This window comes from Cervus canadensis, chromosome 10 (genome assembly GCF_019320065.1).
Source record: "Cervus canadensis isolate Bull #8, Minnesota chromosome 10, ASM1932006v1, whole genome shotgun sequence".
NCBI lineage: Eukaryota > Metazoa > Chordata > Mammalia > Artiodactyla > Cervidae > Cervus > Cervus canadensis.
The window spans coordinates 45010185-45025293 of record NC_057395.1 but is presented as its reverse complement, the minus strand read 5'-3'; the positions used below and the strand labels follow the sequence as shown (position 1 = coordinate 45025293).

General features: G+C 40.6%; 1 protein-coding gene across 1 annotated transcript in view; it reads right to left on the bottom strand.

Annotated features, from left to right (window-relative positions):
* LOC122447960 (prostaglandin F synthase 1-like) overlaps positions 1–5218 on the bottom strand; it is a 14039-nt gene extending 8821 nt beyond the window's left edge. Inside the window, exons 1-4 of the mRNA XM_043478758.1 lie at positions 5074–5218; positions 3234–3401; positions 3003–3119; positions 1667–1744 (exon numbers count right to left, since the gene is read on the bottom strand). Of these exons, the coding sequence (XP_043334693.1) occupies positions 1667–1744; positions 3003–3119; positions 3234–3401; positions 5074–5157 (447 nt within the window). The 5' untranslated portion in view covers positions 5158–5218. The remainder of the gene's footprint in view (positions 1–1666; positions 1745–3002; positions 3120–3233; positions 3402–5073) is intronic.
* Positions 5219–15109: the final 9891 nt, after the last annotated feature.

Genomic DNA, 15109 nt, shown 5'->3' with positions numbered 1-15109 from the left:
CTATGTTCTCCTCTAGGAGTTTTATAGTTCTGGTCTTACATTTAGATCTTTAATCCATTTTGAGTTTATTTTTGTGTATGGTGTTAGAAAGTGTTCTAGTTTCATTCTTTACAAGTGGTTGACCAGTTTTCCCAGCACCACTTGTTAAAGAGGTTGTCTTTTTTCCATTGTATATCCTTGCCTCCTTTGTCAAAGATAAGGTGTCCATAGGTTCGTGGATTTATCCCTGGGCTTTCTATTCTGTTCCATTGATCTATATTTCTGTCTTTGTGCCAGTACCATACTGTCTTGATGACTGTGGCTTTGTAGTAGAGTCTGAAGTCAGGCAGGTTGATTCCTCCAGTTCCATTCTTCTTTCTCAAGATTACTTTGGCTATTCGAGGTTTTTTGTATTTCCATACAAATTGTGAAATTCTTTGGTCTAGTTCTGTGAAAAATACCGTTGGTAGCTTGATAGGGATTGCATTGAATCTATAGATTGCTTTGGGTAGAATAGCCATTTTGACATTATTGATTCTTCCAATCCAGAAAAAATAAACAAAATTGACAAGCCATTAGCAAGACTCATTAAGAAACAAAGAGAGAAGAACCAAATTAACAAAATTAGAAATGAAAATGGAGAGATCATGACAGACAACACTGAAATACAAAGGATCATAAGAGACTACTACCAGCAGCTCTATGCCAATAAAATGGACGACTTGGATGAAATGGACAAATTCTTAGAAAAGTATAACTTTCCAAAACTGAACCAGGAAGAAATAGAAGATCTTAACAGCCCATCACAAGCAAGGAAATCGAAACTGTAATCAAAAATCTTCCAAGCAAACAAAAAGCCCAGGACAGAGGCTTTCACGCTGAAATCTACCAAATTTATAGAAGAGCTAAACACCTACTTACCTCAAACTCTTCCAGAAAATTGCAGATGAAGGAAGCTTCCAACTCATTTATGAGGCCACCATCACCCTAATTCCAAACCAGACAAAGATGCCACAAAAAAAGAAAACTACAGGCCAATATCACTGATGAACATAGATGCAAAAATCCTTAACAAAATTCTAGCAAACAGAATCCAACAACATATTAAAAAAATCATACACCATGACCAAGTGGGCTTTATCCCAGGAATGCAAGGATTCTTTAATATCCGCAAATCAATCAATGTAATACACCACATTAACAAATTGAAAGATAAAACCATATGATTATCTCAATAGACGCAGAAAAATCCTTTGACAAAATTTAACATCTGTTTATGATAAAAACCCTCCAGAAAGCAGGAATAGAAGGAACATACCTCAACATAATAAAAGCTATATATGTCAAACCCACAGCAAGCATCACCCTCAATGGTGAAAAATTGAAGGCATTTCCCCTGAAATCAGGAACAAGACAAGGGTGCCCACTCTCACCACTACTATTCAACATAGTGTTGGAAGTTCTGGCCACAGCAATCAGAGCAGAAAAAGAAGTAAAAGGAATCCAGATAGGAAAAGAAGAAGTAAAACTCTCACTGTTTGCAGATGACATGATCCTCTATATAGAAGACCTTGGGTTCTTGAGCTGCTGAGTCTGATGGTCCACAGCCCATTCTCACAGGTGGAAGAAAGGAAGGAGGTTCCCCCTCTCCTGGCCCCTCTCCTGGTTCTCTCCTCTCTGGACTCACCTCCCACGTGTGACAGAGATCCACTGAGTCAAATATCAGTTTTCCATTTTCATCTTTTGGAAATAATTCCTTCCCTGGCTGGAATGGAAGCAGTCATTTTAGAGACATCAAAAAATAATTTCTTGCATTTAGCCAGGCTTCCAGGCACCAGGGATTAAACCTCCATCAGGTAGGTTTATAACTTTCTAGATACTAATATTTGCAATGTGATTTGCATATATAGAGTTGTCAGTAATGCCTTTAATAGGGAGACTTATTCTAATCTCTTACATTCAATATATGTTGTAATAAATACAATCTTTCTAGATCCTAAAAGGGACACACAGTGACTTCTCTGAATTTTCTCTGTTCCTTGTACTTACCTATTTTGAAATTCCTTTCTGTGCTGGGAATGGCAGTAAGTTACATGACATAATTTCCAGAATAAAAATTTCAATCTTGACCTGGGCTAGATTTCAGATTTCCTTTTATCTCTGAACATCAGATACCCTAGGGCAGACATGTGAACCAGCAAGGCTCTTTTTAGGTTGATATGGAATGTGGACAATCCAGACATGCTCTCAAATGTTCATGACCATGATGAACCTTAGGCTGCCCCAAGGCCATATTTGCAACTAATGAAAAATGTTCAGTAAAAATAAAGCAAACCATGAGTTGTGCCATATTAAAGGATAGAAAAAAGAAGTTATTTCTGAAGAGTACTGCAACCCTCAATTCTGCCTGTGGCTGGGATTTGCCATCTACATGGTCCATGAAACTATTTTGCATCAGATGGCTTGAGTTTATTTCTGTGACTTGAAATCAAGAGTTCAAAGTAATAATTTTCTTAATGGCTAAGTGCAGTCCACAAGTGTCATTCTGAAGACAAGGGAGAGCATAGGCAAGGTCTCCCAAGTCCCTATAAATGTATGAGATTTAGACGCACCCAGAGGGAGTGCCACCAAATCTGCTCACCTAGAAAGGGTGAAAGACAAGATAAACTCATCATATTCAATGTAAGGCAGTGACATGCTCATCAAGGCTGCACCAAACTCTTGGTTCATGAAATCCCCAGACACTCAGGAGTCATAAGCAGGACTGTGTGTGGAACTGTCTTATTTTATTTCCTTTAACTTTTCAGGCAGAGCCTCAGCTTATTAACTCCTTTCTCTGGGAGACATGTAGGGATTCGAAGAAACTCAGTAAAAAATGATCACAAATGATTACTTGGGGGATTCTACTCTAGTGTGATCATCCCTTCAACCTACTAAGACAAATCTTAATTCAACCATTCATGCAAGTTGTTGAACATTCTAAGACAAGATATAACATTGATGTGATCACACAAATTTCTAACCTTCAGAGCCAGTGGAAAATGAATAATATAGAGATCAACATAGTCCAGTTGAAGACTTTTCAGTGACTTTTCCAAGGCTGGTCGGACCAACTCTGGTCGAAAGGATGTGCACCAAAGCTGTAGAGGTTAAAGAATAAAAATTGTATTAGTAATACTTTAGGTAATTTTTTTTGGCCATACCATGTGCTTGTGGGATATTACACAAGCACACACTCACAACACATACAGTACCTTTGAAGTGCAGAATATGTCTTCTCTCTTCACAGTGCCATCTGCAATCTTGCTTTGAATGGCCTGTCCAACCTGCTCTTCATTTTGGTACACATGAGCACAGTCAATATGGCGGAACCCAACCTCTATAGAGAATGGGGTGAATTCCAGAGCTTCCATCTTAGCAACCTACATAAGCAACAAAGGTAGAAGTCGAATATCCACATAAGAGATTGCTAGGCACAAGCTTTGATCTTCCCAAGAATAAACTTTTTTCTGTGTCTTTGGTTAGTTCTGTATGTTTAGTGATGAACCCATGACAGCTTCCCTTAACATTCCTAATAGGTAATTAAATGGTCACCACCCAGAAACCCTTCAACATCTGGTGATCAGTGGTTGATTGTTGGTATCAGAGGATGGCAAGAGCACCACTAGGTTCAGTGATTTCCTGGAAGAACCCAAGGGACTCAACAAGATGTTGTAGTCATGAATAAGATTTATAATGTGAGGAGTTTGAAGCAAAATGAACAGTTACAATGTGCCTAGTAAAAGTATCAGAACCAAGGTGAAAGCTTCTGAGACTTCTGTCCACCAGTGAAGCCACACAGACTGAATACAATGAAAAAAAATTGTATCTATTCAAGGTGTACAATGTGATGTTCTCATAAATGTCACTCATGTTATTCACTAGACCGATTCTTTGCAACTCCATGGATAGCAGCACGCCAGGCTTCCCTGTTCTTCACTAACTCCCAGTTTGCTCAAACTCATGTCCATTGGGCCAATGATGCCATCAAACCATCTCATCCTCTGTCACCTCCTTCTCCTCCTGCTGTCAATCTTTCCCAGAATCAGGGTCTTTTCCAATGAGTCAGCACTAGCATCAGGTAGCCAAAGTACTGGAGCTTCAGCTTTAGCATCAGTCATTCCAAGGAATATTCAGATTTTATTTCCTTTAAAATTGATTTTTTTTTTATCTGCTTGCTGCCCAAGGGACTTTCAAGAGTCTTCTCCATCATCACATTTTGAATGCATCAGTTCTTCAGCGCCCAACCCTCTTTATGGTCCAACTCTCACATCTGTACAAAACTACTGGAAAAACCATAGCTTTGACTCTATGGACCTTTGTTGGCAAAGTAATATCTCTGGTTTTCAATACACTGTCCACATTTGTCACAGCTTTTCTTCCAAGGAGCAAGTGTCTTTTAATTTTCTGGCTGCTGTCACCACTCACAGTGATTTTGAATCCCCCAAAAATAAAGTCCATCAGTGTTACCATTCTCCCCATCTATTTGCCATAAAGTTATGGAAACAGATGCCATGAGCTTAGTTTTTTGAATGTGGAATTTTAAGCCAACATCTTCACTCTCCATTTTTACCTTCATCAAGAGGCTGCTTAACTCCTCTTCACTTTCTGCCATTATTGTGGTGTCATCTACATATCTGACATTATTGATATTCCTCCCGGCAATCTTGATTCCAGCTTGAGCTTCATCCATTTATTTATTTATTATTTTACATAATAAAATGCACAGAGAAACTTTGCAATTGCAGTCACCCTCAAAGGAAAGCAAGTCAGTGTTCTTGACAGCTGAGTCTCACCACTTCTGCCAAGCTGGGAAAGAGATGGAAATGAGTGGAACACAGAGTAATCTGTAGGTGAGCACAGTCTCAGACCCTGATGCAGAGTGAATGCTGAATGCTTTCTTCCTTTTCATACGATTGGTTCTAGCCTGGTTAGTGGAACAATTTGATGCTCCCAGAGTCACACTGGACTCAATGACTTGATAATCCAAGTCCCCTTACATTAATGTTGCATCTGTCTACTATTTATATCTCAACCCCTAACCACTACTGTTACCTCTTCAGGTGCATAGGTTCCAAATCCCAGGACAGGAATGAAGTGGCCATCATTAAGTTTCACCTTCTGTTGTTTGGGATCCATTGCTGTTTCTTCTCTGAGTAAGTAGACTCTGATTTTTTTTCTTCTTCCTACACAGGTTAGGAAAAACAGGAAGGTAACACCCCAGCTGCACCATCCAATGATAGCAGATATATTGTAGGAGGAGCATGATTAAACCAATACCCATTGAGTAAGAACAGGATTGAAATCAGTCAACTTATTTGCTTTTTCTTATCAGTAAAACCTTATTACATAATGATGATATGTGCTGAACAATTACCGACCATATGTTATACTAGAAATTTCCACAAGAGCAATATTTTTCATTTTTCTATTACAAAGTCAATCTCAATCAAATATCAATTGAAACAACTCTCTTACAATGAAAACATACACACATACACAAACCACACAACCTAAAAGTATTTTGAAAACATTTTTCAAAATGTTACCCCTTGATAAAGAATCAAAATTTCAAATGAAAATAAATTTGCCCTTTTACATTTCCCACCAGCAAAATTATTTTGTTTGCAGATCTGACTGGTGAAATCCTGAACAGTATGTGGAAACCAGACATTTTGGCAAAGTACTTATTGGAGGTTAATTATTAACAGCCTTAGGATACCATGTGCACTGTGCAAAGCGACTCTGAATGTTTATACCTTGTAGCTAGTTATATAACTTTTAGAGTACTCTCATAACATAACTGATACATATTTTACATTATTTACTAAATGTTGCATATTATTCATAAAAGAAAAATCTATTTTAAAAAAATGTAAAATACAACAAATTTGCAAAGAGTAATGGAAATTGTGATACACTGATGCACGGGGATGTTGTGAAGACAAATAAAATTTAACATGTGCAGTGACATCAACAAAATGGTGAGCTAGAAGGACTGAATTCTCCCAAGGAAAGACAAGAAAAGAAAGAGAAGGTGGCTGAAAAACCTCATAGGAGTTCTGGGAAACAGACACAGATCTACAGCATCAAAGTGAACATGCAACTAGGAAAAATGCAGAACAGAGTGACAGGGAATTTCATTATGTATTTACTCACCGGTCTCCTACACAATCAGTCTCTCCCATCAGGAAGCTTCCATAAGCCTCTTATCCTTATCTGTCAGAGGGAATACAGAATGAAAACCACAATAACAGAAACCTAATCAAACCGATCACATGGAACACAGACTCGTCTAATTCAAGAACTATAAGCCATGTCATCTAGGGCCACCCAAGATGGACGGATCATGGGGGAGACTTCTGACAAAACGTAATCCACTGGAGAAGGGAATGGCAAACCACTTCAATATTCTTGCCTTGAGAACCCCATGAACAGTATGAAAAGGCAAGAAGATATGACACTGAAAGATGCACTCCCCAGGTCAGTAGGTGCCCAATATGCTGCTGGAGAAGAGTGGAGAAATAATTCCAGAAAGAATGAAGAGATGGAGCCAAAGTGAAAACAACGCCTAGTTGTGGATGTGACTGGTGATGGAAGTAAAGTCTGATACTGTAAAGAGCAATATTGCATAGGAACCTGGAATGTTATGTCCATGAATCAAGGTAAATTGGAAGTGGTCAAACAGGAAATAGCAATAGTGAACATAGACATTTTAGGAATCAGTGAACTAAAATGTACTGGAAAGGGTGAATCTAACTCAGATGATCATTGTATCTACTACTGTGGCCAAGAATCCCTTTGAAGAAATGGAGTAACCATCACAGTCAACAAGAGTCTGAAATGCAGTACTTGGTTCCAATCTCATAAACGACAGAATGATCTCTGTTCATTTCCAAGGCAAACCGTTCATTATCACAGTAATTCAAGTCTATGCCCCGACCAGTAATGCTGAAGAAGCTGAAGTTGAACAGCCCTATGAAGACTTACACTACCTTCTAGAACTAACACCAAAAAAAGATGCCTTTTTCATCATAGGGGACTGGAATGCAAAAGGAGGAAGTCAAGAGATACCTGGAGTAACAGGTAAATTTGGCCTTGGAGTACAGAATGAAGCAGGGTAAAGGCTAACAGAGTTTTCTCAAGAGAATGCACCAGTCATAGCAAACACCCTCTTCCAACAACGAAAAGAAGACTCTACACTTGGACATCACCAGATGGTCAATACCGAAATCAGATTGATTATAGTCTTTGCAGCCAAAGATGGAGAAGCTCTATATAGTCAGCACAAACAAGACTGGGCACTGACTATGACTCAGATCATGAACTCTTTATTGCCAAATTCAGACTTAACTTGAAGAAAGTAGGGAAAACCACTAAACCATTCAGTTTTGACCTTAATCAAATCCCTTACGATTATACAGTGGAAGGGACAAATAGATTCAAGGGATTATATCTGATAGACAGAGTGCCTCAAGAACTATGGACAGAGGTTTGTGACATCATACAGGAGGCAGTGATCAACCATCCCCAAGAAAAAGAAATGCAAAGAGGCAAAATGGTTGTCTGTTAGTTAGTTCAGTCGCTCAATTGTGATGCCATGGACTGCAGCATGCCAGCTCTCCCTGTCCATCACCAACTCTTGGAGCTTGATCAAACTCACATCCATTGAGTTGGTGATGTCATCCAACCATCTCATTCTCTGTCATCCCCTTCTCCTCCAGACTTCAATCTTTCCAGAATCAGGGTTTTTCCCAATGAGTCCATACTTCACCTCAGGTGGCCAAAGTATTGGAGTTTCAGCTTCAGAATTAGTCCTTCCAATGAATATTCAGGATTGATTTCCTGTATGATGGACTGGTTTGATCTTCTTGCAGTCCAAGGGACTCTCAAGAGTCTTCTCCAACACCACAGTTCAAAAGCATCAATTCTTTGGCTGTCAGCTTTCTTTATAGTCCAACTCTCTCATCCATACATGACCACTGGAAAAACCATAGCCTTGACGAGACATACCTTTGTTGGTAAAGTAATGTCTCTTCTTTGAAATATGCTGTCTAGGTTGGTCATAACTTTCCTTCCAAGGAGTAAGCATCTTTTAATTTCATGGCTGCAGTCATCATCTGCAGTGATTTTTTTTTTCATTTATTTTTATTAGTTGGAGGCTAATTACTTTACAATATTGTAGTGGTTTTTGTCATACATTGACATGAATCAGCCATGGATTTACATGTATTCCCCATGCCGATCCCCCCTCCCACCTCCCTCTCTACCGGATCCCTCTGGGTCTTCCCAGTGCACCAGGCCCGAGCACTTGTCCCATGCATCCAACCTGGGCTGGTGATCTGCAGTGATTTTGAGGCCCAAAAATATAAAGTCTGTCACTATTTCCACTGTTTCCCCATGTATTTGCCATGAAGTGATGGGACCAGATGCCATGATCTTAGTTTTCTGAATGTTGAGTTTTAAGACAACTTTTTTACTCTCCTCTTTCACTTTCATCAAGAGGCTCTTTATTTCTTATTCCTTTTCTGCCGTAATGGTGATGTCATCTGCATATCTGAGGTTATTGATATTTCTCCCAGCAATCTTGATTGTGGCTTGTGCTTTATCCAGACTAGCATTTCTTATGATGTACTCTGCATATAAGTTAAATAAGCAGGGTGACAATATACAGCCTTGACATACTCCTTTCCCTATTTGGAACTAGTCTGTTGGTTGTCTGAGGAGGCCTTAAAAATAGCTGAGAAAGAAAGAGAAGCTAAAGGCAAAGGAGAAAAGGAAATATATACCCATTTGAATGCAAAGTTTCAAAGAATAGCAAGGAGAGATAAGAAAGCCTTCCTCAGTGATCAATGCAAAGAAATAGATGAAAACAATAGAATGGGAAAGACTAGAGATTTCTTCAAGAAAATTAGAGATACCAAGGGAACATTTCATGCAAAGATGGGCACAGTAAAGGACAGAAATGGTATGAGCCTAAGAGAAACAGAAGATATTAAGAAGAGGTGGCAAGAATACACAGAAGAACTATACAGAAAAGATCTTCATGACCCACATAACCACTATGGTGTGATCACTCACCTAGAGCCAGACATCCTGGAATGCAAAGTCAAGTGAGCCTTAGGAAGCATCACTACAAACAAAGCTAGTGGAGGTGATGGAATTTCAGTTGAGCTATTTCAAATCCTAAAAGATGGTGCTGTGTAAGTGCTGCACTCAATATTCCAGCAAATTAGGAAAACTCAGCAGTAGCCACAGGACTGGAAAAGGTCAGTTTTCATTCCAATCCCAACTAAAGGTAGTGCCAAAGAATGTTCAACCTACCACACAATCGCACTCATCTCACATGCTTTCGTAGTGGTGCTCAAAATTCTCCAAGCCAGGCTTCAACAGTACATGAACCGTGAACTTCCAGATGTTCAAGTTGGATTTAGAAAAGGCACAAGAACAAGAGAACAAATTGCCAACAACCTCTGGATGATAAAAAAAAGCAGGAGAGTTCCACAAAAACATCTGCTTCATTAACTATGCCAACGCCTTTGACTGTGTAGATCACAACAAAGTGTGGAAAATCCTTAAAGAGATGGGAATGCAAGGTCACCTTACCTGCCTCCTGAGAAGTCTGTATGCAGGTCAAGAAGCAACAGTTAGAACCAGATATGGAACAACAGACTGCTTCCAAATTGGGAAAGCAGTACATCAAGGCTGTATATTGTCACCCTATTTATTTAACTTCTATGCAGAGTACATCATGAGAAATGCCAGACTGGATGAAGCACAAACAGGAATCAAGATTGCTGGAAGAAATATCAATAACTTCAGATACACAGATGACACTACCCTTATGGCAGAAAGGGAAGAAGAGTTAAAGAGCCTCTTGATGAGAGTGAAAGAGAAGACTGAAAATGCTGACTTATAACTCAGCATTCAGGAAGCTAAAATCATGGCATCTGGCTCCATCACTTCATGGCAAATAGATGGGGAAACAATGGAAACAGTAAAAGGCTTCATTTTGGGGGGCTCCAAAGTCACTGCAGATGGTGACTGCAGCCATGGAATTTAAAGATGCTTACTTCTTGGAAGAAAAGCTATGACCAACATAGGCAGCATTTTAAAAAGCAGATACATTACTTTGCCAACAAAGGTCCATCTAGTCAAACCTATCGTTTTTCCAGTAGTCATGTATGGATGAGAGAGTTGGACTATAAAGAAAGCTGACAGCCAAAGAATTGATGTTTTTGAACTGTGGTGTTGGAGAAGACTCTTGAGAGTCCCTTGGACTGCAAGGAGATCCAACCAGTCCATCCTAAAGGAAATCAATCCTGAATATTCATTGGAAGGACTGATTCTGAAGCTGAAACTCCAATACTTTGGCCACCTGATGCAAAGAACTGACTCATTTGAAAAGACCCTGAAACTGGGAAAGATTGAAGGCTGGATGAGAAAGGGATGACAGGGGATGAGATGGTTGGATGGCATCACCTACTCGATAGACATGAGTTTGATTAAACTCCAAGAGTTGGTGATGGACAGGGAAGACTGGTGTGCTGCTGTCCATGGGGTCAGACATGACTGAGCAACTGAACTGAACTGATCCTCCTCCTGCCTGGAGTAGTACAGTCTTGATCAGTTCCCAGTTACCTCCCTCAAACCAGACTGCTCACAGAACAGTGTATGATGTTCCAACTAACTTGAGGGCTACCTGGAGACTGGAGTCTGTTCCAGTTACCTCTAAACTCAAATGGAAGAACACCTGGAGTGGTTATTGCAGCTGCAGGGGAACTATACATATATAGTCCCTGGCCCCATATATATATATGTCAGGGACAAAGGAATAAGGGTTTAGATATAGACTAGACCACGTATTAATAAAACCCTGAGTAGAATTGGTGTGTGTCTTTGGGGGACATAGAGCATTAAGAAACAGTCAAAAATTCACTGGAATCAGAAAGACATTCTCAGTCCAGGCAAGATGTTGACTCAGAATTGAATTGAAACCCCTTAGCTTTCCTGTTGCACTGATCCCCAGGACAAAGAACATGATGAAAAAACTAATGAAGGAAAGTCATGATAAGGAACAAATCTACCAATAGTGAGTTTTCACCTGTTTTTTCAGGTACCCAATTGTGAACACACACACACACAGGAACACACACACATCCGAACGGGACAGGGCAGCCATTAGAGAGGTGCCAGAGAAGCAAGATCAGGAGCTGTGACTAGTGTGCCAGGGTTGTAGCACATGCATGGCCGCCTGCTGCAGGGGCTGCTGGCAAAAGTGCCAGAGCAGGGGGGCAGGGGTGAGAAGGGGCAGTGCACACTTACAAGGAGTGGAATGAGTTTGTACCCAACCATCAGAGTTCTGCTCCAGCATCTTGGGGCCCACAAGGCCCAGTAGGGTGGGGACAACCAGTGAGCACAGAAACCTCTACTCACACTTGGCTCTGGTGTAGCCTCTCTCTCCCCTTCCCATCAAGATGCCAGCTGCCAGCATGCCCTGGGGTAGGGGTGACCCTGCCAACATCAGCTCCAGCTCTGCCCCAGATCCTCTGGTCACAAAGACTGCACAGGGACCCGTCCACACAAGGACACCTCAGAAAGACCAAGGCAGATAATTTTCACCTAATTTCATAGGGATGCTTCCTGGTGGCTCAGCTGGTAAAGAATCTGCCTGCAATGCAGGAGACCTGGATTGATCCCTGGGCTGGGAAGACCCCCTGGAGAATGGAACAGCAACCCTCTCCAGTATTCTGGCCTGGAGAATTCCATGGACTATACAGTCCATGGGGTCACAAAGAGTCGGACATAACTGAGCAACTTTCACTTCATAGGGAGAGAGGAAGTTAAGCAAAATGAGAAGAGAGAGGAATTTGTGTCAAATGAAACAATAAGAATAAACACCTGAAAAAAAAATCAGCTATGAGACAGATACTGATAGTTTACCCATATAATTTACCAGAATTTAGAAGCATAAAAAGAATGCTACCTTAACTAGGGAATAGAACATACTAACATTCACAGTGTAGGGATTCCAGAAGCAGAAGAGAGGGGGAGAGGGGCAGAAAATGTATCTGATGAAATTATGGCTAAAATTTTCTGAGCCTGAGACTTCCCTGGTGGTCCAGTGCTTCCACTGCAGGGGGCACAGGTTTTGAAACTGGCCAGGGAACTATTTACCAAAGGTGATTAAAATCATGAGATGGGGGGGTGTTCCTGGATTACCTAGACCACTCTGGTGTAATTAGAGTCCTTATACATGGGACCTGGGAGGGTTGTAGTTGCAGAGAAGGTGGGAAGATAGAAGCATTAGATAAGAGAATCCAAGACACTATGCACTGTCTCTGAAGATGCTGGAAGAGTCTCCAAGACAAAAAAATGAAGTGTTTTCTTGTACAGTGACACAGTCGAGTCTGACTCTTTGCACCCCATAAACTATAGCACACAAGGAATCCCTGTCCTTCACTATCTCCTGGGGTTTGCTCAAACTCATGTCCATTGAGTCAATGATGCCATCAAACCAGCTCATCTTCTGCCGTGCCCTTCTCCTCCTTCCCTCAGTCTTTCCCAGAATCAGGGTCTTTTTCCAATGAGTCAGCTCTTTGCATCAAGGGGAAAAATATTGGAGCTTCAGCATCAGTCCTTCCAATGAATAATCAGGATTGTTTTCTTTTAGGACTGACTGGTTTGTTCTCCTTGCTGTTGAAGGGATTAAGAGTCTTCTCCAGCACCACAGTTCAAAAGCATCAATTCTTTGGCACTCAGCCTTCTTTATGGTTCAACTATCACATCCATACATGACTACTGAAAAAACCATAACTTTGACTATATGGACTTTGGTGGAAAACATGATGTCTTGCTGTTGAAGGAACTAAGAATCTTCTCCTTCCTGTTGAAGGGACTAAGAGTCTTCTCCAGCACCACAGTTCAAAAGCATCAATTCTGCAGCACTCAGACTTCTTTATGGTTCAACTCTCACACCCATACATGACCACTGAAAAAACCATTCTTTGACTATATGGACCTTGGTGGGCAAAGTGATGTCTCTGTTTTTTAATACATTGTCTAAGTTTGTTATAGATTTTTTTTCAAGGAACAAGTGTCTTAATTTCCTGGCTGCAGTCATGGTTCACAGTGACTTTGCAGCCCAAGAAAATGAAGTCTGTCACTGTTCCCATTTCCCCCTCATCTATTTGCCATAAAGTGATGGGACTGGATGGGCTTCCTGGTGGCACTAGTGGTAAAGAACTTGCCTGCCAATGCAGGAAACATAAGTGGCGTGGGTTCTACATCTGGGTCAGGAAGATTCCCTAAAGGAGGGCATGGCAATCCACTCCAGTATTCTTGCTCGGAGAATCCCTGGACAATGGAGCCTGGTTGGCTGCAGTCCATAGGGTCGCAAAAAGTCGTACATGACTGAAATGACTTAGCATGCACTCATGCACGATGTGACTGATTGCAATGATCTTATTTTCTTGAATGTTGAAAGTTAAGCCAGGCTTTTCACTCTCCTCTGCCACCTTCATCAAGAGGCTCTTAATTTCTCTTTGCTTTCTACCAGAAACGTGGAGTCATCTGCATAACTGAGATTATTGATATTTCTCCCAGCAATCTTAATTCCAGCTTGTGATTCATCCAACCCTGCACTTAGCTTGATGTACTCCACATATAAGTAAAATATGCAGGGTGACAATATACAGCCTTGACATACTCCTTTTCCAATCGAATCAGTTCATTTCTCCATGTCTGGCTCTAACTGTTGCTTCTTGACCTGCATACAGGTTTCTCCAGAAGCAGGTAAGGTTTTATAGCATTCCCATCTCTTTAAGAATTTTCCACAGTTTGTTCTGATCCACACAAAGACTTTCGAGTAGTCATGGAAGCAGAAGTAGATGTTTTTATGGAATTCCCTTGCTTTTTCTATGATCCAAGAGATATTGGCAATTTGATCATTGCTTCCTCCACATTTTCTAAATCCAGCTTGTAAAAGTTCTCGGTTCACATATTGCTAAAGTCTAGCTTAAAGGATTTTGAACATTACATTGCTAGCATGTGAAATGAGTGAAATTTGCAGTAATTTGAACGTGCTCTGGCATTGCCCTTTTTTGTGACTGGAATAAAAACTGAATTTTTCCAGTCCTGTGGCCACTGCTTTGCTTTCCAAGTTTTCTGGCATATTGAGTGTAGCACTTTAACAGCATCATCTTTTAGGATTTGAAATAGCTCAGCTGGAATTCCATTATGTCCACTAACTTTGTTCATAGTGATGCTTCCTAAGGCTGATTAGACTTCACACTCCAGGATTCTGGCTAGAGGTAAGTGACAATACCATCGAGGTTATCCAGGTCATAAAGACCTTTTTTATACAGTTCTTCGGTGTATTCATGCACCTCTTTTTAATCTCCTCTGCTTTTTTTAAGCCCTTACCATTTATTTCCTTTATTTTCTTCCTCTTTACATGAAAAGTTTCCTTGGTATCTCTAATTCTCTTGAAGAAACATTTAGTCTTTCCCATTCTATCATTTTAGTCTATTTCTTTTCATTGTTCAGTTAAGAAGGCTTTCTTATCTCTCCTCGCTATTCCTTGGAACTCTGTGCTCAGTTGGGTATATCTTTCCCTTGCTCATTTGCCTGTCCCAAGTCCTCTTTCCTCAGCTATTTGCAAGGTCTCCTCAGACAGCCATTTTGCCTTCTTGCATTTCTTTTTCTTCAGGATAGTTTGGTCACCACTTCCTGTACAGTGTTACAAGCCTCATCCATAGTGTTCAGGCACTCTGTCTATCAACTTAATCCCCTGAATCTATTAAACATTTCCATTATATCATCATAAGGGATTTGATTTAGGTCATATGTGAATGGCCTAGTGACTTTCTTACTACAGGTAAGGAATACAGCCCCACCTATCAGCAGAAAATTGGATAAAAGATTTACTGAGCATGACCCTGCCTACCAGAGTAAGACTTAATTTTTCCCACAGTCAGTCCCTCCTATCAGGAAGCTTGCAAAACCTCTATCTTCATCCAGCACATGGCAGACAGGGGAGCAAGAATTTCAATCCGATGGCCCTCAGAAAGAAAACCACAATAACAGAATA